General features: G+C 40.0%; 3 protein-coding genes across 7 annotated transcripts in view; 2 read left to right on the top strand and 1 right to left on the bottom strand.

Moving 5' to 3' along the window:
- The window catches only part of LOC139673027 (signal recognition particle subunit SRP54), a 36,361-nt gene extending 26,407 nt beyond the window's left edge, over window positions 1-9,954 (top strand). Inside the window, exons 3-5 of one of the 2 annotated variants that reach the window (XM_071557933.1) lie at window positions 5,074-5,140; window positions 6,837-6,934; window positions 7,729-9,954. In XM_071557933.1, coding sequence (XP_071414034.1) covers window positions 5,074-5,140; window positions 6,837-6,934; window positions 7,729-7,941 — 378 coding nt within the window. In that variant the 3' untranslated portion in view covers window positions 7,942-9,954. The remainder of the gene's footprint in view (window positions 1-5,073; window positions 5,141-6,836; window positions 6,935-7,728) is intronic. The other variant, XM_071557934.1, reaches the window with a different exon arrangement.
- Window positions 9,955-10,704: 750 nt separating this feature from the next.
- Window positions 10,705-24,571, bottom strand: PPP2R3C (protein phosphatase 2 regulatory subunit B''gamma). 2 transcript variants are annotated; one of them, XM_071557936.1, is made up of 13 exons: window positions 24,479-24,571; window positions 23,137-23,264; window positions 21,956-22,060; window positions 21,256-21,368; window positions 20,378-20,475; window positions 18,033-18,103; window positions 17,190-17,322; window positions 16,012-16,067; window positions 15,863-15,938; window positions 15,107-15,243; window positions 13,373-13,510; window positions 11,824-11,883; window positions 10,705-11,126 (listed from the first exon to the last, which is right to left on the bottom strand). In XM_071557936.1, the coding sequence occupies exons 2-13, from the start codon at window positions 23,227-23,229 to the stop codon at window positions 10,938-10,940; spliced, it is 1,269 nt and encodes a 422-aa protein (XP_071414037.1). In that variant the 5' UTR covers window positions 23,230-23,264; window positions 24,479-24,571; the 3' UTR covers window positions 10,705-10,937. The 2 variants fall into 2 exon arrangements, with proteins under 2 accessions (XP_071414037.1, XP_071414036.1); XM_071557935.1 differs by lacking the exon at window positions 24,479-24,571 and adding an exon at window positions 23,909-23,987.
- The window catches only part of PRORP (protein only RNase P catalytic subunit), a 48,478-nt gene continuing 47,881 nt past the window's right edge, over window positions 24,152-24,748 (top strand). For all 3 annotated transcript variants that reach the window (XM_071557929.1, XM_071557928.1, XM_071557931.1), the window contains exon 1: window positions 24,152-24,205. The gene's annotated coding sequence lies outside the window, so the exon portion shown is untranslated. The remainder of the gene's footprint in view (window positions 24,206-24,748) is intronic.

Raw genomic sequence — 24,748 nt, 5'->3', positions numbered from 1 at the left:
AGCTGCTGTGCAAATGGACACTTAACTAAAGAGCCCTCCAATGTACACAACAGCCAGGAATGCTGTATGATTGTTCCCCTGCTTCCTTAATAAAGGGGTTTTTTTCCTGAATACCAAAAAGTAAATTGAATGGCAGAGTTTGCTCTACTCTCCTTTTATAGTTTATTAAATCCTTAATTTTTTATATTTTTTAATAAAAGGATCCCCCCAAACCAGAATAGTTTATTGTGGAGCACAGTATGCCTTATTATGTATTGCTTTTTACCTTGACAGAATGAACTTGATTAGAGCAGGAGTTGCCATTAAGTGAGGTTCACTTTATCTGCTGCATGCTTCATGTATCCCAGCTGAGCCAGACAATTGAAGAAATGTTAGTTCAAGCTGAGCTTTGATGTTTTAGCCAACAGCTGCTTTTAAAATGTTTTTAATATATGATTTCTATAAAAGCAATTAAATAGTCTGTTTGCTGAGACCAGCATGTCTAAAACTTGTTATCTCAGTTGGGACGCAAAAAAGTATGTCGCATGTAATAGCTGTTTCTGGTCCAGTTTATTTTTAGCAAAAGCCCATTTAGTATTTTGAATAGAAGCTTTGCATTCAAAGCTTGGCTGGAATTGGCATTCTGGCAACTTTTGAATGAGTTAAGGGAAACAAATATTTTGCTGTGTTGTAATGTCTTCAGTAAGTACCTTGCTTTGATTGTGTTTGGAGCTAGGCAGGCAAGACAATGTTTTTCTTACTAAGCACAGTAGTGTGTGTATACTCTGGTATATCATAACCAAAGCACCTGGTGTGGTGACTGCTACCACTCATAAAAATCCCAAATTCTCAAAAAGAACTGGATTTTAAATTTTGCTTTGAAGCAACTTCTGGTATTTTTGTAGGTCAGCACTCAGTTCATTAACATTGTTGGACTGGAGTGTCCATCCTGTTGTGTTTTGGTTTTATGAATCCAGGACACAGGGTATTTTTTAGATAATAGCATTCAGTATTATCCGAATGTTCTTAAATTGAAATTTAAATGCTTTAACAGATCAAGTGTTTTGGTTTTGAGTCTTCAGGCATAAAATTTAAATGTTTACACTTTATGGAAAAGTATCTCTTTGGTGGTGTTTATTAACTGTTAAATACAGGATTTGGTGTTTCTTAAATCAGGAAATTATTAATTTTCTGATTTTGCCATTTTCTCTGACAAAGAGAAATGCTCTGTGTTTTGGAAAGTTTAAATGTTATTAGGCACTGAAGGTAGATGTGGTTTGTCTAGGAACACAGTACACTCAGAAGTTCAAGGGAGTGTGTGTGCTCCCTTTGGCAGCCCCATACCAGGAAAAAAAATATCATGTTCTGTTGTTGAACCAGAGGGCTCTTGGTTTTATCAGTGGTTGAATCCATGATGTCCATTCCTATTTAAATTAAAATGCTACATTAAGATTTTGCTGGTTTAAAGGTAAACTGGCAGGAGAAATGAATCCAACTCAAGAGAGATTACAAATTAGAGTTACAATTTACAAAAAAGATTACAGCAAATACAGTGAATACAGAGAAAAACTGGTTTTAACGCACAAAGACAGATGTATAACCCAGCACCCTGGGACACAAACAGAATGGTGTTCATCAGCCCCTATGCTGAGCGCCACATGATCCCCCTGAATGTAAAGGAAAGGAAAACCTGTTGGTGAGTTCTGTCAAAGTAACGATTGCAGCCTTGTTGAGAGTGGCAGTTGAAGTCCAGTTGAGGTTCTGGATCTAACAAGTGGTACCAAAGTCCCCAAACCTGAAGATTGCGTGTGCTCAGGTTCAGGTGGGAATGCCCAGTACCTCCCACCCCAGAGGAGGAGTTTCACAGTGGGTGATTTAACTTTGTGAGTCATGGGACATTTTTGGAATCTTTGATGGTGTAAGTTATTGCAGCTGCCTATTGTGCCAGTCCCTAATGGCCCATTAGCAGACATGAGCCCTCAGACTGGGTGTCAAGGTGCTGATGCCTTCCCAGAGGGGAGTTAGCACAGCTGAGTCATTAGTGTTAAGACAGAAAACACTCCCCTGTCTCCCAGGGTTCTTTAACACCCAGCTTGTAGCCTGAGAGGTCAGGTGTGCCCTGGGCAGCTGCTGCAAATGGTCCATTATTAACACTTCATCAGAAATGATGTAGAGGGTGTAGAACACACAGTTTTGGTTATAACTCACAGTGATAAACTGGTCCTGGCTGCTGTAACTAGGACAAAGATTTTTTTGTCATTTAAAAGTCAGTTGTCATAACCATTGTGTTTTTTGTTGTAAGCAACAAAATAAAGTCAGGATAGCTGAATAATATAATTAAGCATTGTAGAAATGTATGCTAAGAGACTGATGGCAAGAGAAACACTGTTCCTTACAATAAGCCAGTGTGCTATGTTTCATACTGCTGCTCCTTGTTTCCAGTCAAGAAACACAGTATTACTGTGTCCTTGAGTTGATTACAGACTGAACATGAAGGCTTCTCTGGCTGGCCAGAGGAGTTTGACTTACAGGATCTAAAGGATGTGGTTTGGCAGGTCTGTGGGACCTGACTTGGTTATGGTTTTCCAGTTTCCAGCTCAGTGCATTAAAGCTACTTCATACACTAGGGTTGGTTTCTACTGAGCCATTGCTTAACAGACCTGTTCATACCACTCAAATAGTTCTGGTTTCTCCAGTTCTCGCCTCAAATTTGCCATTTCTGCTTCCATCGCTGAGGTACTCTGAGAAGCTACACAAATTTACCCTGAGGAGGTAAGTGGGGGATGAGTAGGAAAATAAGATTATTCCTTGAGTGCATTTCCTTTTTCGTGGTGGTTTACTCTCCAAGCCATCTCCTTTCTCCTCTTGAGTTTCTGTGAAGTAGCTGCTCTCATGGTTTTGTGTTGCCTTTTGAGACACTGGAAAGAAACTACTTTTTAAATTGAGGGGACTGGCAAGGCCTTGCTTGATGTGGTGAAGAGTGTCTGGTTGGGCTTTGTCAGAAAGCAGAGGTTCCTGTAAAGCTGAACTTAGAAGTGCTTCTAATGCACCAAAGTGATTTTTAAGTGTGGGGAGGGGAAGAGCATAAATAGAGTATATGTAGACAGAACCTTTGTGTCTGCAGAGCCTCAGATGTTCCCTGCGCTTGTGTCACCACAGACTTGTTGGAATGTTCTGGGTCTGAGTTACTTCTGTCACATTGAAGTTCAGAATGTCTTTTTCACACTTAAATGTTACAGGGGTTGTTGTAGCTTCTTTCTTACAGTGCACAGGAGGCCCTTGTTTGTCCTGCATGCTGTGTGAATGCTTTTTAACCCTGTCAGCTCCTCATGAAGGATTGTACAGAACCCTGTCAATGCCATTATTTGCACCTGTGGCCACAAGCTTTTCTAGCACTTCTTTTGACTTCTTCAACTGAGCAAACTCCTTGTTAGCCTGTCTGCCAGCTGAGCACATAATCAACAAGCTGAGGTGCTTTTGTGTGAACAGGAGAGCAGCTGGTTTTGCTTACACTTTTACCTTGGCAGGACATTTTCCATACCCACTGCCAAAAATATATAGCATCTGGCTGCTTTTTTTCAGCTTGCCCAGCTTGAGTTTCTGGCCTGACAGACAATTTGTTCCCGCACTGATTTGTAGAGACTGTTTGGGAAGCACTAAAGTCTAGTAGCTTGTGTATGTGCATACTGGGGCTGTACCAACTGGTCTCTGTAGTTGTGTTATGTACAGTAATATGGGTTGTCCTGTACAGATATCTATTAAATGAGATCACAGAAAAGGTGGCTATCAAACAGTTCTTAGTAACAAGTTATAAATACTTAGGTAACTGAATAGAGAAAATGTGTTCTATGAAATAAAAGCTGACACTTTCAATTGCTACTTTTCACAAGAAAAGTATTTCTACAGAGATCTTTTCTGGGAAGGGAAATACATAACAAAGAGCTGACCTGAATACAACAGCCTGTTAACTATAAACATGTTTTAGTTCACTATGAAATTTGAGTTTGTCTTTTCACAAAAGTGAAAGTCTACAGTTTTTTCCCCGATTAGCTTGGAATCTGCTTTTCCCCTTTTCCTTTTTATTACATGATTTGTTGTTTTATTTTTTTAAAAGATACACTTTTCTTTAGTGAAAAGCACAGTCTGTATATCCCCATTATTTTATAATTAATTTAATTTCTAAACTTTCTTTAAGTTACTATGTGTGAATATATCAGTTTGTCTGGAGTCTGCAGTATTTTCTCTGGTGGCTGTGAATACACCATAGTTGTGCAAAGGGCAATTCTCCCTGTTTGTCTTCCTGGTCTACCCTTCCTTAGGAGCCTGTATTCTGCCACTGCAGCACTCCAGTCCATCCTCTGTATTTCTGGGATCCAAACAAAATCCTACCCCTGCAGCTGCACACAGACCCCTGATTCCTCATGTTTACTTCCCCTGTTGTGTCCTTAGTGTGCCTTAGGCACCTCGGAGAGACTTCCTCATGTCCATGCAAATTCTTGAGGTGACCCCACTGGAGCCCTGTTGTGTTCATTTTGTTCACACCACCCCAGGCTTTTTGCTTTGCGGTCTGTCCATCACTCCCTCAGAGCTCCGGTAACTCCCTTCCTCCCTCCCAGCTCCTGGTTTCATTTTTCAGGTGCAATTTCAAGGAATAATTTGAATTTGGTTGTAAAATTTGGGAGCAGCCTGTTGGTCAGAGGTTTGAAGGTTTCATTTGGTTTTAAACAGTCTTTTGCAGTTCACTTGTTATGCTAATGAGGCTCCATTTGGTTACCTCACTTTACTTCCTGGCCTTATGGAATTCAGAATGTTATGGAAAAGCTCTTTCTAGTTACAGGGATTAAGTTGAATGCTTGTCATTTCCCAAGTTTTGGAGTGGGAAACATAAACCAGAGGTAAACCATGGTTGTATTTAGATCTTGTGGTGATACTTTGCTTCATTTGTCTGGTCTAAACTTACTTTAAAGCAAAAATATTGTGGCAGCTGGCAAACAGGAAACACTGCAGATCTTTCTTCTCAATCTGTCTGAGCTTTTGCATGTGTTATTTTATGCTCTGTACCTGCAGCTATTCACATTGCTCTTGTTCCTACAGACAACGCTCACATGGGGACCCTACTTGTGGTTTCACATGCTGCGAGTTGCAACATCAACCTTATCAGGTATTGCTTTATTTGCTGGTAAACCAGTAATGGAATATTTAAAGTCACAAAGTTACCTTGACATACTGTAAACCATCTTCAGGCTCTACTTGCTGTTTTTTCAAAAGTATGAATCAAACTGTATTTAATCTATGGACACGTACTGTCTTGGCTGAGGTACATTTTAAAAATTTTTTACTTTCAATCAACAACTTCTGCCTGGAAGAATGAACAGAAAATACCCTTTTGATCAACACTCTTTCCCTTTTTCTTCATATGGAGATATGTTGGTTTTAGCAAGAGAGTGTATCTGCTTTCTATTAGGTTTTTATGGAACCATTTTGTGTGATGTTATCTGAAAAGAATGCTGTCTGGAATAACTAAACTGACAGTTTTTCTGGAGAAGACAACTAGAAGTTATCCCAAGAACACATCTAGTCAAGCCCTGTACAACCAGTGTCTGAGGTTACAAAATAGACAAGACTATTGTCAAAGGTCTTAAAGTCACTGCTTAGAGATTCATTTGACTTGTGGACCTCATAAAATTTTGTCAAGTTTTAAAAATGCTTATCCTCGTCCGTGTTCTTTCCAAGGTGTGAAGTATCTTTACTGGGGGGTTTTGACAAGTATTGTGGAGTTTCTGTCATTGTACACCTAACTTTGAATATTTCTAATATTGGCAGTCTGGTTTTATTGGTTAACCTATCCTTATTTTGAGAAACTGTTCTTCTCTAACGTACAGTGTAATTCTATTCCTTGATGCATCTGTTATTCATACACAAAGGTTGATATTGCTTTCTTTTTTTTAGAAGTCTGTAATGAATTTGAAGCCTAGTACCTTCTTCTTCTCTCTTCAGTTTTGGCTCTTATATTTGTAATATGAACTGATCTTTTGCACAAAGCTCAGGATGCCAGGATATGAATAAAATTAGTTATTGTGAATATTCATTGAAGAAGTCAGTTGCTGACTTCTAACTTTTCCCTTCAGGATGACTAACAGATTTGCATCCTTGGGGGAGATTTACACTTTGAAGTGCAGCACATTTGGTTTCTTGCTTGCCTTTACTCAAGAACCATTGCTGTAGTCATCACCATGATAAAGAGACTGACTAACAGGTGCTTCCTATTGCATCCTTCTGACTAGTACTTGCTGATTCTGCTCCTTCAGCACAGTAGTGCTCTACAGCTGGAAAGCTGAGACAGCTGAAACCTAAATATTGTGTTAATCCACTAATACACAACACAGAACACTGTTAAAACTGACTCGAAGTATGGTCATACCAATAAATGGCTGGTTTGCCAGTACCATTAGACTGAACTGCCAGTATAGTTGTTATTCAGGTATTTTTGTCTAACCTTAATTTTCAGTTGAAGTTCAGTTAAAGGCTAATCCTTTAACTGATTCTTATCAAAACGAACTTAGATGCAAAACTGAAACTAGCAGAATTCAAACACTACTACCATTTAGATTTCCACTGAATTCCATGTTCTTCTCTTTTTGTTCATTCTCTATCTTAAAGAACAATTATTAGCATATTCAGCTAATAATTACCTATAAAATAGATTAGCCTTGCAGATTTTGGTTTTATCTTTTGAACAAAGTAGTAGGACTATGGAAAACCATTCATGAAAGATTGTGATAATTTTAAAAATAAAACTGTGCTTAAGAATTTTCTTCTAGATACTAATCACATGTAAACCTCTCTTTCATTTTTAGTGTGTGATTTCCTTGGGGAAAAGATTGCATCTGTTCTGGGAATAAGTACACCAAAATACCAATATGCCATTGATGAGTATTACAGAATGAAGAAGGAGGTATGTATGTGAGATGGGGTTCTTGCACTCCTTTTCTCCCAGCTTGCCTTCTCTGGTGTTTTAAAAAACATTATTTGTATTCCAGCATTTAAATGAAGTTTTAGACCCCCAGTTTCAGCTTGCCTTCAGTTTCCCCTTGATGTATGATTAATGCCTGCCTATCCATCAGCCTTTTCTCTCCAGCTCATCAGTCTTAGGTGGCTGGGTCCTGACCACTACTCTGTTTGTTTCTCTTGTACATTTTCAAGCCAACAGTGTGAGACAGTTGAATGGACAGTTCTGCTGAGCACTGTAAAGAGGCAGCTGCTGGCAATGTCCTTTCCAACTCTAAAACTTGTTCAACACAATGTCAAGAGTAAATTGAACATTGATGTTACCACTGTAACTGGACATGACTGATGGGCAGCCAGTGCTTTACATAAAAAATATCCAAACCGTTAATAATCTTCATTTGAAAGAGATGGAAAACATATTTAAAGCTATATTACTTATTTTTGATAGCTCCTTACTATTGAGAGCTGAAAAAAATCCGAGAAGGTAGACCTGTCATTATTGCTGTTAACTAAAAACTGCTTATCCAGATATGTCTTTTTTGTGTTCGTTTCACATGGTTAAATCCTTCACTTTTGGTGATTTTTTTCCCCACATCTTATGGTCAACTAGCGACTGTTTTCTTGTGGAACAAATGTCCTTGCCTGCAATAGGAACTGGTGTGCTCTCATGGAAAGACTTCAAGTTAATGTAAGTAAGTGGTAAACCGTAAATAGCACATGAATCTGGTTATCTCTTTTTAGGAGGAAGAGGAGGAACAGGAAAACAAGATGTCAGAAGAAGCAGAAAGACAGCATCAGGAACAACAGAACAAGCCACAAGCTGAAGCTCCTGTCCAGACAGACCAGCCTGAAGCAACAGGATGCTCTTCATTTGTGAATGTTAACTTTGAAAATGAGGCAGATTGCCCGTCTGTTGGGAAAAATAAACTAGATGTAGTTCCTGTTCCTCCTTAAGTGTAAAGATCTGTATAATGTAGGAAATAAGAATTGTCAGGTGTCACAATCTGCTATAAACAGGAAAAATAGGATTCTACTTGTTCAGTGAAATGCAACTCCAACCCTTCTTATTGATCAGGAGAGAGCTGTGTCATGTCTGTTCAGTCTGTCTGCCTAATAAAGGCTGAGGCATTCTGCCAAATTGTCCCTTCAGTTAAAATGAAAATTGCACTACAAACATTTGGCCTAAATTGAATGTGTGAGCTAATTTCTGTGTAAAGCAAGTAAAAATGTCTTTTCTTTGAATTGCTGTGTCTCTAACACCTGTGGATTGCAGAGGCAGTGCTGTTTCCTACTTCTAAACACCTGTTTCTGATTTGCACGTTGTTTCCAACTGGGCTCTCTATGAATAGATTGATAGGAATTAATACCCTGTAACTCACAAGTCATTCTAATAAGAATCTGATTTCCCTTATTTATTGTTGCTGTTGTATGCGTGTAGTTTTGGTCTGTCGTTAACACAAGAGAAAATGTTAGATTTAATGTTAATTAGATTTAAGGGTCCATTTACTTTTTTTATTAAAAAAATGGTCCAAGGGGTTATAAACACCCTTAAGAACTTAGTAACAAGTACCAGCTCTCTTGGAAACTAAGTGCTCAGCTGCTCCATTCAGTGCTGTAGCAAAGTACAGAACTAGCATCAGTGTAAGATGTTCACACTACAAGTCCAAGAATTGAGAGACCCATGTGCTGGAATGCATGCTCTCAATGGTCCTGGGAAAGAAACAGTAGTCTTGCTAAATTATACTGAGTGCACTGGACACTGTGTGTGGTACCAGTCTAGAACTGTGAAAACCTTTTTAATGTAGATTGCCCAACTCTGTGTGCTGGAGTAACCTAAAGGAACTATGTGTTCAATGTTAAATTACCAGTAAGGGATGTGCCATTGCAGATATTTTTCACTCTGCCAGCACAGAATATATAAATAACTAGAAACCACAAAATAAACGTGTGGCTCTTTCCTTCTTTTAAATAAACATTATGTGTTCTGATGCTGCACATGCAGCAACAGTAACTTTTATTTTTGTCCAAGTGAAATGCAGACAGCTCCAGAGCAAAGACTGCTCAAGGCTATTTTACTGCAATGACCTTGTACCTGGAGCTTGTAAAAGGTGAATGGTTTACTTTGCAACAAGCAGATGTCAGGGCCCCAGTCATTTTCTATGGAGAACTGTTGTAGGTAAAGGAGCAGAGACCTGCACTAGGTACCATGTAAAACATTACTTCTGTTCTTGAGATTTCTAAAAAAAATTTAAAAATAGTCTACAGTGAAATTTTGTGTTGTCACATGTCCCTGGCCTTACTCCCACTGTCAGCTAAAGAGCCTGATGGAACACCAAGAGCCAGGTAACCTTGCCGTTAGTTCCTAGTTCTGTATTTCAGACAACTCTCTGCCTGGACTAGTGTCCTGTAAGCACAAACTCCTCCATTCATCTGTCTGTAGGGTTCCATCACTAGAGAAAATCTGAGGAGAAAAAACTCAATCATCAGCTCTATTCTGTCTGTTCTGATACTCTGCTGCCTCTTTTTGAGTTGTAAGACAGAGGGTGCTGACCACACTGTAAAATCATTCCTGAGCTCTGAACATCTGCAAGGGAGAGCTTGGTTCAACACCTGGGGAATACACAGAAAACCAGCTTGTTGGGAGTTCTTACACTGGCAAAGGTAGAAAGCCCCACATTGCTTGAGTAACACCTTGACAGCTGAAGGATGCTTTGCTTTTCTTCCAAGAAATTAATGTCAGTTGTTTTTTAACCTTCTTTTCCTACTATTTGTTGCATCAGAAATGCGCTCACTGCCTTGGGTTTAAACTTCTTTGTATAAAATACTCTATTACTCACTGTGCCTTAACTTAATCCTTCCTTCAGTTTTTTGCAAACTGTATGAAAGTGGCTACTTTCATATTGGTTTAATTTTTCTGTAAATGCATTAATTGGTTATTTTGTATTTAATATAATTTTTGAACTGGAAGTTTGTTATGGCTTTTCTTTTAAAACTTTGTGGTCTTTAAAACCTTATGCCTGTACACACATGCCCGTGCCTGCTCACTGTTTTCATCTTTACTAAGTCTCACATCCTGGCTGAACATTCAGGTGCCTGAATTCAAAATATTATTCTACCCCTACCCCTTTCTTAGAATCTCACATAGAACATGTATTCAGCACTACCTCAAACCAATAAATAATGCAGGATTACAAACACTTCTGGCCTGAAGCTATTGTAATTCTATCTGAAAGCTAAAAGATTTCCATGGCATTCTTAGAGTGTTTCAGTTTTAACCACTGCTGCAGCTCAGCTGTACAATCAAGTTAGATTACATAAAATACTTGCATAGGAGGTTCAGTTGGTGAGAGCCTCTGTACACGTGTTTGGATTAGTTTTAACTAAACCTGAAGCTAAAGCAGTTTTATTTCTGTTAATGAACTTCTTAAAAGTCAGTTAACTATTCAGTCAGTTCAATGATTTACTTACCCTTTCTGTTAAGACACTTAAAGCTGGACATGTAGAGAATAAAAGGGCCTAAATTCTTTATCTGTTACTTCACAACAGAGTACTCAACAGTGCTATCATTAGAGGAAGCCATAGAGAATGCAGCAAAGGGCTTGGGATGGCTGAGTGGATAAAGGCCAGTGCTGAAGACACCAAGAACCACATCCTTACTTTCAGGGTAAAGTCACACTTAGAATAGGGTATTTAAATAAACAGGGCTTGGCACACATGAAAAAAATAAAAAAATATGTATTAAAAAAGGTAACTTTTGCCTTTTAAACACTTGCTTTTTTGGTTTCAGAAATTAGTTCTGTGATTCTGTACGTACATTTTCTATCATATGTGGGAGCAAAGGGGAGGGAAGTAAAATGGAAGAGGAATTGATTCAGATGAGTGTTTCCAGCTCCCAACAGTTGGTGCATGAGATTGAGATCTCTCTATGGACAGCCTGCTGCAGTTCGAAGTCATGTATCATCAACATCAGCAGTGTTGTCATTATCACTCGCCACAAGGGCCTCTCTGTTCTCATATGTCCAGAACCCATTCAGGTCAATTAGAATGCTGGTAACAGTGTCTCCTTGACTGCTATTGATCAAGTCTTGAAGGGAGATTTTGTAAGGGTCCTTAGGCTTCACCATATCAAAGATTTCATCCTATGAAAGAAAAGTCAAAATTGGGAGAAAAAAAAATCCCCACATTAGTGAGCAGAATAATGGCTATTTCATACAATATGATCGTTGGGTAACTAGTGCCACCCACACCAATTTACAAAAAAGCAGCTATTAAGTCCCAAAGCATTTAAGATACAAAGCACACTAACTGGTTGTTATAGTTAGGAGCAGTGTGCTCAGCTCCAATTTCTCAAATAAGAATTTTCTTTTCTGGGGAGGCTTTGGCCTGACAGTGGCAGTATGAAACTCAGTTCACTTGTACAAGGTAAGTTTTGTAGAAGTTCTTGTATTTTTAAGTACTAAAACTGCTAAATATAAAGCAGACAGTAATAAAGACAATTTTATAGGCTGTTTTTTTAAGTCACCACTCTGACCCCCACCCCTCAAGAAATGAACCTGAACTGTAAAACAGACTTACTAAGAACCTTCAAGTATTAGAAACAGTGACATTTATTTAACAGGTACTTTGTCTATTACTAAGGAAACTACTAGAATATACCAGGTATCTTACAGAACAAAAGCTGAACAGAAAGCCATTTTCAAATCTATGAGTAGGACAAGTCAGCTCACCTCTACTACTCTGCAAGTAATTATACAACAACCTAGAAACTACAATGTAATTAAATTATAAAATGCTTATTCAAAGATTTAATGTAGTATTCTATTTAGGAAAGCTAACCTTGACATCCTGAAAAGAAACTGGTTCTTGACCATGAATTTTCATTTGTTCCTGAATAGCCTAGGGAAAAAAAAGAAGTTAGGAATGGCTAGTGCAGTATTATACTGACATGTATGAAAATTTTTAATGCTCCTTCATCTTAAGCTGTATTGCCCTGTAACAAAGCATTCGTGGTACAGCTTGCTATCATTTTTCTTCTACATGTAAGGCAGGGGTGAGTTAAGGCATTATCAGTGATACACATCTCCAGGTTCACACTTCTCAATCGGTATGATAAGAATCCCACTTTCATTATGACCAATATTTGAGCACTCTGCAAACGGGATATACAGACACTTGAATATTATTCCTCAACACTCAAAGCTTAAGATACTAATACACCCTAACCAGAAGGTTACATTTTCTGGCATAGTATGAAATACAACCTAGGGAAAGAGAGCAGGAAAGAGACCAATCAGCAGAAAGACAAATTAATTATTTGAATGTGATACTATTTAAACACCTGCATCACCAAACCTACATCTGCAAGTACCAACTGCGAACAAAAGAGTCTCACTGGCACAAGCTGCACAGCCGTGTCAGCACAGCCTCTGCAGCTGCAGAGTGTTCGCACGCCAGCAGGAAGGCAACTATTCAGAGTCAAAAGGAACTGTTCTGATTTCAAGAAAACCTTACAACATTCCATGTCCAAAAGTTGAAAGGAGGGACACATTTTTGGAAAGTGGGAACACACTGACTACCCAAAGAGGTTCTGGAGTCTCCCTCCTTGAAGAGATCCAAAACCTGCCAGGACAAGGCTCTGAGCAACTGGACCTAGTCATGGAGCTGGCCCCGCCCTAAGCAGCCGGAGCAGGTGACCTCCAAAGGTCCACTCCACCTAATTTGTTTGGTGATTCCAAGGCACTAAAAGAAAAAAAGTTGGATTTGGTTTTTCCTTTTTTTGTTTGTTTAGTTTGTTGGGTTTCTTTGGGTGCAGTCAGGGTGGCTGATATTTGTTAAATAAAACAAAATAAGATGGTCCTTTAAAATCTATTTAAAATTTTTCCAGGAAGCAACAGGTAAAAATGCAGACTATGAAAAATGCAAGAAGATTTTTGCAAGCAATACACTGAATGAAAAATCCCACAGCTGTACTGGCCCATCACTGCATTTAAGTATTTTCATTTCTTCTACTGAATTCTAGGATTACAGTGGAAATTAAAACCATGGGCAATAACCAATTAGAATCATCATAAGAGATTTTATTAGACAATTATTTGGCAATTTTAGGACAATTTCAATTAAAAACCAACCCCAAATAAAGTATTTTGCCTAACCAAAATCAAACCAGTTCATTTCAATGGCAGATAAACTGCTGAAAATACCTTTTGAAATCTTTCCAATTTTTTGATTTTTTTAAAAATATTTTAAATCTTCTCTTAGAAGTCATTACTAGCCTCCCTGTGGCTATTGGTAATTTAAAGGGATTTCCTGCAGATCTGCATGCAGAAGCACAGAAGCTATAACACCATAAACACAGAAAATGGCCCACTTGTATAAAGAGACTTACCCTAAAGAAATAATTAAGGGAAAAGACATTCAGGTGTCCTTTGTTCTCTATATCAAGGAGTTTGAAAATATATTGGAGAGCTGCAGGCTCCTTTCTGTTTTCTAATGCAAGCACAAAGTCCAGGTAGGTTTTATAGTCCTAGAAGTAGATACAATCATGTTTATTACAGTCTTCTTTCTAAATTGATTTTGCAAGCAGGAACTCTATAATTGGTAGTTATTTCATTGCAGGGGACCAGTCTATTTTCTGAAAAAGACAACATGAAATAGAAAATGGCTGCCACAACTAACATGAACAGAAAAGTTAGTTCTTAATGACGGATGATGACAGGAAATCCTGCCATTGTAGAGGTAAAATAGGATTCCAAACAAAAATCCAAATTAAACAACCTATATATACACTTTTAAACAATGTTTAATATATCTTTAGACTGCTGAACATACTCAGCTAGTGAAGAAAAACCATATAAAAGGTTTTCATTACAAATTAAATGTCCAGTGGCAGTAAGCCTACTGTTACTCAAGAGTGAACTATATGGTCAATTAAGTATGTAATTCTTCGACCAGACTTGGTGGTTTGGCAAATCACATTTTAGAAAAACATTAGTTAACCTTACACTTTTCTTTTTCATTAATACTGATTCTTGGTTTCCTAATCAAGACACAGTTGTGACGAGGACAGAAATCCTTCAGTACTGTATATGTAACCCTGTTCACTTTAACACTAGAGAGTTGTGCTGCCACTCAGAGGGAGCTTGACAGGCTGGAAAAATGAGCTAACAGGAGCCTCACCAAGATCAACAGAGCAATGCAAATGCAAACCCCTGCATTTAGGGAGGAATAACCCCATGTACCTGTACAAGCTGAAGGCTGACCAGTCAGAAAGCAGCTTTGCAAAGGCCCTTGCAGCAAAGGCTGCTGAAGCATCCTGAGCTGCATTAGCAAAACCTTTGCTGGCAAGTCAGGGAAGGTGATCCTTCTCCTCTACTGAGCATTGCTTAGTTTACATTCGAGCACTGGGTCCTGCTCTGGTCTCCCCCATACAAGAGAGAGATGAACCTAAAAGGGCAGCTAAAGATCCCTAATGACCTCAATGATTATGTGATTCTACAAAACAACTGCTTAGGTGACAGAAGGGCTGTATAGTGAATGTGTAATTTATCCCTTTACACTTGAATCATCTGAATGCAAACAAAAATAGTGGCTGAACATTAAGCAAAGCTTTAAAAATATAGATAAGAAGGTGTTATTATTACTCTAAATTAGTTAGAATTCAATTTTTTCACAGCTATGGAAAGCTTATAATGAAAAACACTTGTCTTCATGAAGAAGCAGACAGGTTAGCTAACTTGCACTAGTCTCAACCAAAGCCACATGTCTTTGGTTCTTTTAAAAAAAATTACATGTAACTAAAAAGCATTGCTGTATCCATACATTTTTTCAACATGCACTTTTGTTGTTGAATCTACATGTGGCTCTATCCTAGGATATCTGGATTCTGTACCATTTTTGCTTTTTGAAACAGGAAACTTATCTTTAAGCCACACTGCAATCACCTTGCTGTTAAGAGAATTAATCTTCTAGTATGCTGCATGGTTGTTTCTGTGCACAATGTTAAGAAAATGTTACTTTACCTCAAGTTCCTCTTTATTTTAAAGATACTGATTATTAGACATTTCCTGACTCAATAAGCCAAAGTCTTTATGTTGGGAACAAAGTGAAAATAGGTGATTACCATTTCACCCTCATAGGTTAAGCATTCCTGAAAGACACGATCCAAAAATATGTTGGTCAGAGTCCCTGTTCCATACCGGGACAGTTCTTCTTTGCTGAGCATGCCATTGTGATCTTTATCAAGGTTTAAGTACTGACCTAGGGGAGGAGATACAGAGAGCAAACCATAACATACCTCTATCAGCAAAGAACCGTTTAAACAGAGAAAGAAAAGTTAGCATTTCAATGTTTATTTAATTTCCATAATAAAAATCAATGCAGTTAAGATATGCTAGAGCCATAATAATATTCACAAAGCATCATTAAGTGAGCACAGATCATGGAGTGAGAGAAGTGGCATTCCCATAACAAGGTGTTAGTAGTTCTAACCTACAGTAATACCTGTGTATACACAGAAAGGAGCAGAAGGCTAAGAGCATATTATTTTGACCAGATGAGTTGTAAACATGAAAAAAGAGCTAAAGATGATGCAAAAGCATGAATAGAACAGTCCAAAGAGAAGGTTACAGAGGAATCTTTTACCTTGTACAATGAGCACAAGGTGACAGATTATAAAACTGTGATAAACAGCAGTAGTGGAGAACTGAAACTGTAAACAAAGTCAGAGATACTGAAAGGAGGCTACAAGGATTTGAAAAGATGAGTTAGCAGGAGGATTTAACGTGACAAAACCAGAGGAAAAATAACACAAATAACATGAATAGTCATACCTGGCAGAGAAGAGAGAAGAAAAGTATTTACATATAAGGGAACCTACCATAAACTCTTAATGCAGAAGGAGCAGAAAACCAATTTGTTTCCTGACTTTCTTTAGAAAGTTCTTCATCCCTTAACTAAGTGAAACACAAAGTTAGAATTCAGAAATAGTAAATTAAAATACAACAGTATATGCTAAGAGATTTTTACCTCCAGTAAATCATCCAGGAAGCTGCAAGCTAAAATATCCTGTATCTTTATCTTCCCTGCAGCAAGATAAGAAAAATAAAATTTAATAGTTGCTCAGCCAACACATCCATTTGACTGTTCTAATTTAGATGGTTCTACTTAAGAAAGAAGTATTCTGAGCAAAAAAACCCAATTTTTTAAAAAAACAAAAATTAACTTCTAACATCAAGCATAAGGCTCTAATTTAAAAGATAAATTAAAAATACCTTTTACAGTGACTAAATAAGCCTGATATTACCAGGAGTTATCCTGAAGCCTTAAAAGCCAGAAAACTAAATTAAAAAAGTGAGTGTTCAACATCAATGCAAAATATAAAATAAAAAATGCAATGAAAGCACGCTTAAAACATTTGTTAAAATAATAGTCTCTTAAGTGAGAGTGTGTCAGATGTGACACAAAGCTAAGGTGGCAGAGTGCACTTCTGGTGAAGCTCTGACTAGTGCACTGACACTGTGCTAACAGCTGTGCAAAATAATGGCATTATAACTTCCCCCACACCCTCTTTATTACCCTCTTGGTAATTACCTCTGCCAGAGGTTATTGACCACACCATTTTGATGTTTACAAGAGGCACAGCTAGATCTTGAAAGCACATGCAGTTTGTGACTTAATCGAAGGCATACAGAAAAACAAACTGTGGTCTGAGGGAGCTACATCTGTAACAAGGAGTAGCAGCCCGAGTAGCAAAACTTTTCTAGTGGGTCTACATGGCGCACACAAATTTAATCACAAGAGAAACACATCACTGTAACCATTCTATAGCATTTCCACAGCTCTGTGGATGTTCTGACAAGCAGTTCTGTTGACAGTTACTGTGTTTTCTATTCAACCTAAACGCTTGAAAAATTAGCTACTGCTAACAGTGCATTATAATGAAAAAATATCTTATTTATCAGCTTCTATGAGATACCCATCAGTAATGGTACAATAATTATCTCACAGAATTCATTCACTGTAAAAGTAGATTATTAGACCCACAATAAAGACTCATGGTCTTCAGTGGAGATTAATCTTCAAATACTGAGCAAAAGCCTCCAAGGACAACTACACATTACTTGGAAAACACAAGTAGCTTCAGTGGAAACTTTCAAAGAGTGAAAATCTCCAGCATATTTAGAATTTTAAAAACATGGACCTACCTGTTCTCAGAGGATCCAGAAAGAAGAAGAACTTTCTAACTGCTGTGCAGACATAGAAGGAGTAAAAAGATTTTTCTAAGCCATCCAGTTGTGGCAAAGTAGGGATAAGCTCCAAAATATAGTTTTCTAAATCCTGCAGAATTAAGAAAGGAGAACAAGCTTTAAACACTACTATTGCGTGCTTGCTGGATTCCACCTTGGCTTTCATGTATATTTTGTTAAAAATACAGTCCTGCAGCTATGCAGGAAAGAGCATGAAAGCAGGCAAAAGAGCTTTTGTTGTCTCTGTGAAAGAAATGCCAGATCATATACATGCACATGTGACTCCATGACTGAAACAATCTACTAATAAAGTAGAATTTAAGAAAGGACATGATATTTACATGTAAATATAAATACATTCAACTATACCTTTTCCAAATATCAATGCATAACTCCTAACTGCATTATCCCATTGCTGAATATTCTCTGATAGATTTTTTTTTAAGTAGAGTGGTAACTAGAACATTTTATTTTATAGTATTAAAAGAGAATAATTGACTGTAGAATAGTTAATTTGTGATTTTTACTATATCCTACTAAATCTAGGGAATGACATGAAACCTTACTACCCACAATCTCCTTTTCAGACAATTACCCATATGTTAAAAAGGACAGCAGCACTCTCACCACTAAATGTCTAGAGAATACCTGAATTGTTATATATCCAAACAAATGTGCCCACACCAAATCTACGTTATGCCATAAGCTTTTATGAGACAAGACTAGAAAAAAATTGGCCTCTTGCTGATGCTCTATTCTTTGATTAAAAAGACACATTAGGTTAATCAAGAATTTACTTACTGATTCTCTGAGGTAGCCTTGTCCTGCCACATCATACAAACTGAGACCTATTCTTGTCTGATGAAGCCATACTGTGAAACAGAGAACAGAATTACAATGCCAGAAGCCTATGGGGCTTTTGAGTTCTCACCAAATTTGAAGTTATTCTAGAGGCCACAAGGCACAGTTGGATGTTAAGTGTCTCTTCCCATTTCTCTGAGATTTAAACAAAGCCATGTCACGTACTGCTTAGATACACTGTTTCAGTCTCTAATTTTCTTAGAGTCACTAGCAATACATTGGCGTCAACACTGCCTTATAATAACAGGATGTGAAAAACGGCTGAGTAGACACATTTTATTTGGTGTATCACAGAAATCATAGAATGGATTGGAAGGGACCTTAAAGATCACCCAGTTCCAACCTCCCGCATTCTCCACCACAGGCAGAGATGACACCCACCACATCAGGTTGCTTAAAGGCCCATCCAACCTGGCCTTGACCACTTCCATGGATGGTGCATCCACAACCCCTCTGGACAACCTGTTCCAGTGCCTTACCACCCTCTGAGTAAAGCCTTTTTTCCTAACATCTAATCTAAATGCCTCCTCTTTTAGTTTAGAACTGCTTCCCCTTGCCCTATCACTATCTGCTCATGCAGGAGTTGCTCTCCCTCCTTTTTATACACTTCGTTTAAGAACTGAAAGGCCACAGTGAGGACTCCCCAGAGCTTTCTCTTCTCCAGGCTGAACAACCCCAACTCTCTCAGCCTGTTGTCATAGGAGAAGTTCACGTATTTCTTGTGCTGACTCCAGGTGGGGTCTCGGAGGTGAGAGGGAGAATCCCCTCCCTGACCTGCTGGACATGCTGCTTTTGGTGCAGCCCAGGATGCTGTTGGCCTTCTGGGCTGCAAACGTACGTTGTTGGCTAACGGAATCCTATGGATTCATTCTCTTTCACTGACTTAGAGACATGAGAAGCACTGCATTAAACAGCTAAACAATGTTAGATACAGATTGCCACAACCCCTTGTATAGCACAAGACACTGCAGCTACAAGCAAAGGTCTTGCCCTCACTTCTGATATACATGAAGATAATTAGAACAGTACATGCATCTATTTTTACTTGAGAAGGCATGTTAATTGGACACTCTATAGGACAATGTGCTTGAGGCCATTGTTAAAGCACTGTAACAGTGATGAAGTATAAGATTTGGCATAAAAACTATTATTCTCATACTCAATGCTAAATTGAATTCTTCCCATTTTATGAAAAAACAGTTCAAAAGTTCCTCTTATGCAATATGAGCTCTCCATAACATCTCTGCAAGGTAAATGTTTCTCAAGGTGGCCTAAGTGTCACTCAGAGATGGCAGAGGTTATACAGTGAGGCTGTTTCTTCACTGGCTGAGTTTAAAGGTAAGTGCACCGTAGATCATGAAGTGATTTGGTGGTGGTGGCAGCTTTTTTAATTTTATTATTTGGTTTAGAAAAAAGGTACCACTATAAACACACAAGACTTAAAACTGGATGAAACAAAGCTCTGAAAGAACCTCTGCTGTGTCCATCTGGGTAGGCCTTTTTGAAATGCATACGATTTTCACAGAATTCTTCACAAGTTTTTGAAAATAGGTCTATTGCTCCTCTTCTGCCTACTGTGCACCTCTTCTGCCTACTGTGCACATCCGCACACCACGTTTCCTGCTCAAAACATCTCTCGTCCTTTGCACCAGAAGATTTTAAGTTAAGCTGCAAGAAAGGCATCATTGTGCTCTCCCAAAGGCTCTAGCAGATCTAAGAACACAGTAGCCAGAGCAAAAGACAATGAGACGACCTTCCTTTCTGCAAGCCAGCCTAATGTTTTTAAATAAGACCTAAAAGACTAAAAAAGCATTTTTCAGCCCATGTGGTTATTTACAATAAAAAATAGCTGAAAATATTGTAAGGCTATAGTGACAAGCAGAGAAACATACTGACTTATTTAACAAACACAGAAAACATAGACAACACCACTCTATAGAGGGAAAAACAACAAAACTATCTGCCTGATAACAGTGGTTAGGCTGACACGTGCCATGGAACTTTATTGTTTTGCACTTCAGAGTACTGCCTGAATAAAAGAAACCAGAATGATGAAGTATAGAACAAACAAATCAAGGATATCTCTGGCTGGGGAAAGGTGGATTTCTGAGGTAGGTGGATTCCCACCTCATAGGAACCAGACAAAAATCCCCAGCCTCCAGGAAAACAGTGTTCACAGTTAAGCACTAGATCCCACTGCTGTTGAAGAGGACATCAAGTAATTAATAAAGCTGAAAATAGCCTTAAAATAAAACAACTTCTCTAACACAGAAGTATCAACTAACCTTTTCGCATGACATAATTGAAAAACTGCATGATAGATACCCTCCCGTAAGGATCATTATGGAGTAACTTAGCAAAGATCTTCGCTGTGAAGAACTGCCTGTAAAACACAAACATAAAGCTACTTCTGAGCATCTGATAACACCCCACGACATATCCAGTTGCAGCATTTGAACTTGACAGATAGTGTAAAATAATGTTGTAACAACACAGAATGTGTTAACATTCCCGTCATCAAGGAACAATGGTAAACTCAAAAAGCAGCTGCCTTTGCTGTTCCTGAGACTCTTTGGTGATGTGAGAGTTTTGAGAACTTTTATTCAATTTAGTTTCTCTTTAGTACAATATGCTTGGTAGCTTCCAATCTTCTACAACAATATGCACATAAATGGAACTGCCAGTACTGACAATTAATCTGCTTTTGCCCAAAATTCAATGACAAACCTATGTGCACAACAGCCATCTCCAATAGGAGCATAAAAAAGGAATATTCACTGCATGCTGTACACAGAACATCTGGTTGGAAATTCTGCATCAGGAGATATTACAGAAGGTTGGGCAGTATCACTGGAGACATAATTTCCAGTTCAAATACAAAATGTGTGGTTTACTGACCACAAACAGCATAAAAATGTTCATGCTGACAAAAATATCTTCTTCAAAAGGATGCAGTACTGCTCTTGCAGGCATCTATCAAAGTTTCCTGAGAGATGCAGAGCAATACATCTTTACAAGGATGTAAAGCAACTAGTTCATCAATAACTTCATGGACATGATTTTATCTCACCACTAAACAGTTCACATCTATTTTAGCAACTGAAAGTTACGGCAGCACTCAGGTTTCACCAAAGTGAGCATACACAAGAGAAGAAAGCCTTACTTGCATTTTGGCCCAGCTTTTTCACCAACTTTCAGAAAGTTCTCGTAATTGATCATTGCTTCTTCCCCAATCATTGGTGATGTCTGATGTTTGTCCAGCAGAAACCACAGATTCTTAAAAGATATTTATATTTGGTTAAGAAGGTATCTTTCTAGATATGTGACTGTGCTTAAGACAAAGGAGTTAAGAAACTCAGCAAAAACATGGGTTTGATGCAAGGTTCTCTCAGTTAATCAGTACACTTGTCAGTTCAGCCAGAAAAGCAAGAAGGTGCTACTTCCACTGTCTTAAACTGCTGACAAAAACATGCTCACTCTCTCTCTCACCCGCTAGGATTTCTAGGGGCACACCCCTTTTACCTTTGCAATGTAGTAAAATCAATTAGCTTTGGAGTTTCTCTCAGTGATATGCAAACAGAACTTACTTCATCATCTGGGCCCACTGGGGAAATCATTACAATGTGCTGGAAACCCAGAAGCTGTTAATTTAGTCCTCAGATACATCATAATTTTACAGGAAGCTTTACACTGACATTACCAGCCCAAGTCTATGCAGTACTTCAGCTTTAGCTAATACTTCACAACCAGTCCATGTGCCCAAATACAAAGCACCTTACTAGAAGATTCTGTCAAACTCTTACAGTAGATAACCAAAATCCTTTCAGAAGCCATCATAAGGCATACAGAAAACATTTTCATACCTGCAGCTCTTCGTTATCCAATAGCTCTCTACTCTTTCTTTGCAGAAAGACAGCTCTAGATTCTTCTCTTAATTTCTGAAGCAAGACTTCATCTTCAGCTGGCAGCTAGAAACATTATGACATTTTAATTTTCTGCACAGTGGTACCATTCAAAAACTACAAAGCAAGTCCTGAGTCGTACACTCTGGTGAAGCTGTTTACTTGACAGAAAACAGCCAGTACAGCACTGTTGTATGTACTTGCTTCTGCTACAGGGATATCACTTCCACACTAACTCGAACCATTTCAGTGATGAAGTATTTATTTAAAGCAGCACATCTTTAACATGAGAAATGGAGATATACCTGATAACCCATCCAGTGAGCACTTTCCTGTGGTTGCAAGATATGAGAGCTCACACATAGAAGACATTTACCATTATGTTTTCACTCAGGAGAGAGCAGTCCTTTCTAATTTTTAGTAGGCCTGACTCTCAAAGGTATGCATGTCTACTAGACTTGTTTTACCCAACGAATAAGTGGGAAGAACACCCAGTGTCAAAGTTCTGCCAATATTTATGTGCCAAACTGTACAGCACTACTGGAACTTGGAGAGTTGCATATGCATTCATCAATTGAAACTTGAGAACCTAACTGGCAGAAATGCAAGGAATATGTGATTGTGAGAGGTCAGATACCAGCTGAGCAGTCAAGTTCATAATTACCAGCAAAACCCAAATGTTAAACTTGTGCCACCATCCCAATCTGATCCACCTCACACCTAAGTTGCTGGACCAAGCATTTCTACTGGGTGATGCATGCAAGCAACAGATCTATCTTCAGTCTGCAAGACCAATGACCCACCATTTTCATGAAGCAGCATCCCCTCATGTCTAAACAGGAACCAAAAGATACATAACACTGGTACATCATAATTCAGCTAAAACAGGAAGTATCTCTGAAAGACAACTTCCTATCTTCAGCAAGCAGCCTGATGAGCAAACTATTTCATGGCCTTTGATGCGATTTAGTAATTATTTAAAACTGCAGAAATTCACAACTGCACAAAATAAAAAATTATGGTAGGCTATTCACACTACTCAATCTACCTCTGCTTCTGAAGCTGCAGGGTTCTTTTGAATGAGCACAACTTTATAACACAGAACAGTCTCTTGTTAAAGTTTATCTGGATACCACGCTTACCCTGTAGTAAAATCGTGGGATGTTTGTATATGACGCATTGCCACTTGTTTTTTCTCCTTTCCATTCCATGTAGTATTTTGTGAACAACTCCATTTCTTCATCTTTCAGCTCCTGTTCACTCTTTTTGGCTGATTGATATAGAAAAGAATTTTCATGCTGTATTTTAAACAGAGTTCTAATGTAACGAGGGGCTTAAAAGACAGTTAATACTGAGGATTATACAGCTGTGCTGTTTACTAACATACAGATTAAGTGGAAATTAATGGAGCACAGGCCTATTACGTAAATTATATAAGAACGTGTGGCATATATATGTATTTTGAGTAAGGTACGTAATTGCAGCAGATACACGGGGATGCCTGACAGGGCAGCAGCGTTCCTGTTTCACAGTGGCAGCGTTGCTTAAGGTGCTGCTTACTGCGAGCAGCAGCATCGGACGGCCTTTCCTTCTGCAGGGTCGGGGATGTCCCAGCGCACCCGCACCAGCTCCGTGCCCTCAATAAAGCGTTCCCAGGCAAGGCTGCCGCGGGGGATGTGCTGGGCAGAGCAGCTCTGGCGGCTCCCCCCGCGTCGCTGCTGCCACTGACCCCACAACAGGGGCCTCCGTTTCTCCGCGGGGCGGGCCGGGGACCCGCGCGGGCGCCCGGACAGGCGAGGTACGGAAGCACTGGCCAGGCCACCGCTCGCTCCGCCGGCCCTGCCCCCGCAGCCCGGTGGGGGCGGGCACCCCGGGGCGCATTCCCGGAGCTCTCCCGCGTCCCGGGGTACTCACGCGCGCGGCGCGCGGCCAGGCGACCCCGCAGCCTCCGCTCCCACTCCATGGCAGCCGCAGGGCACCACGTGACCAGCGGACCGCCCCTCGCGCGTGCGCACTGCCCCGCCCGACGCACTTGTGACCGTCGGTGCTTCCTGCCCTCAACCAATATGGCGGCTCAGCCCCGGTCGTGCCCCACCCCGACGGGTCGCGCGGAGAGGCGCGATTGGCTCCCGCGCGGGCGCGTGCCCCGCCCCGCCCCGCCCCGCCCCGCCGCGCGCGCCTCCCGCGCGTGTCCGCCGCGCTGCGAGTCAGGTGGGCCCGTCCCGGGGGATGGGACGGGGCAGGGAGTGGGAATGGGACAGACTGGCCCGTCCCGGGGGATGGGATGGGACGGGACAGGGAACGGGAATGGGACAGAATGGCCCGACCCGGGGGATGGGACGGGACAGGGAACGGGAATGGGACAGACTGGCCCGTCCCGGGGGATGGGACAGACTGGCCCGTCCCGGGGGATGGGACGGGGCAGGGAACGGGAATGGGACAGACTGTCCCGGAGGTAGCGCCGCCCAGGGCCGCTGTGCCTACCGGCAGCTGCACTGTCCGGCGCCGTGGCCGAGCCGGGTCCGAGGGCACCGAGTGGGGGACGCGGCGACCTCGCGGCCTCCCCGTGAGCCGCACCAGCCGCCGGTCCTGCGGGTATTTACCTTTACAACGTAACACGTGCCTGGGATTTCAGCGTAGTTACCGCCCATGGCCGTGCTCTGCCGCTTTGGGAAAATGAGTTAAACGGAAGTCTGTCACAGGTTGAAAAATAGGAGGGAAGCAATGTAGGAACTACATGCTGGGGCTGCCTGT

The sequence above is a fragment of the Pithys albifrons genome, chromosome 6 (genome assembly GCF_047495875.1).
Source record: "Pithys albifrons albifrons isolate INPA30051 chromosome 6, PitAlb_v1, whole genome shotgun sequence".
Lineage (NCBI taxonomy): Eukaryota > Metazoa > Chordata > Aves > Passeriformes > Thamnophilidae > Pithys > Pithys albifrons.
The sequence above is the reverse complement of the archived record's forward strand: the minus strand, read 5'-3'. Positions and strand labels throughout refer to the sequence as shown.

Bases quoted from the DNA above. Each gene is read 5' to 3' on its own strand.
- PPP2R3C (XM_071557935.1), bottom strand. From the start codon at position 23,957: ATGGAGTGGGAGCGGAGGCTGCGGGGTCGCCTGGCCGCGCGCCGCGCG. The intron at 23,265-23,908 runs GTGAGTACCCCG...TATATCAATCAG, and splicing joins CCTGGCCGCGCGCCGCGCGC to CCAAAAAGAGTGAACAGGAG. The intron at 15,244-15,862 runs GTAGGTTCCCTT...CTCCTCCCCTAG, and splicing joins TTCTGCATTAAGAGTTTATG to GTCAGTACTTAAACCTTGAT.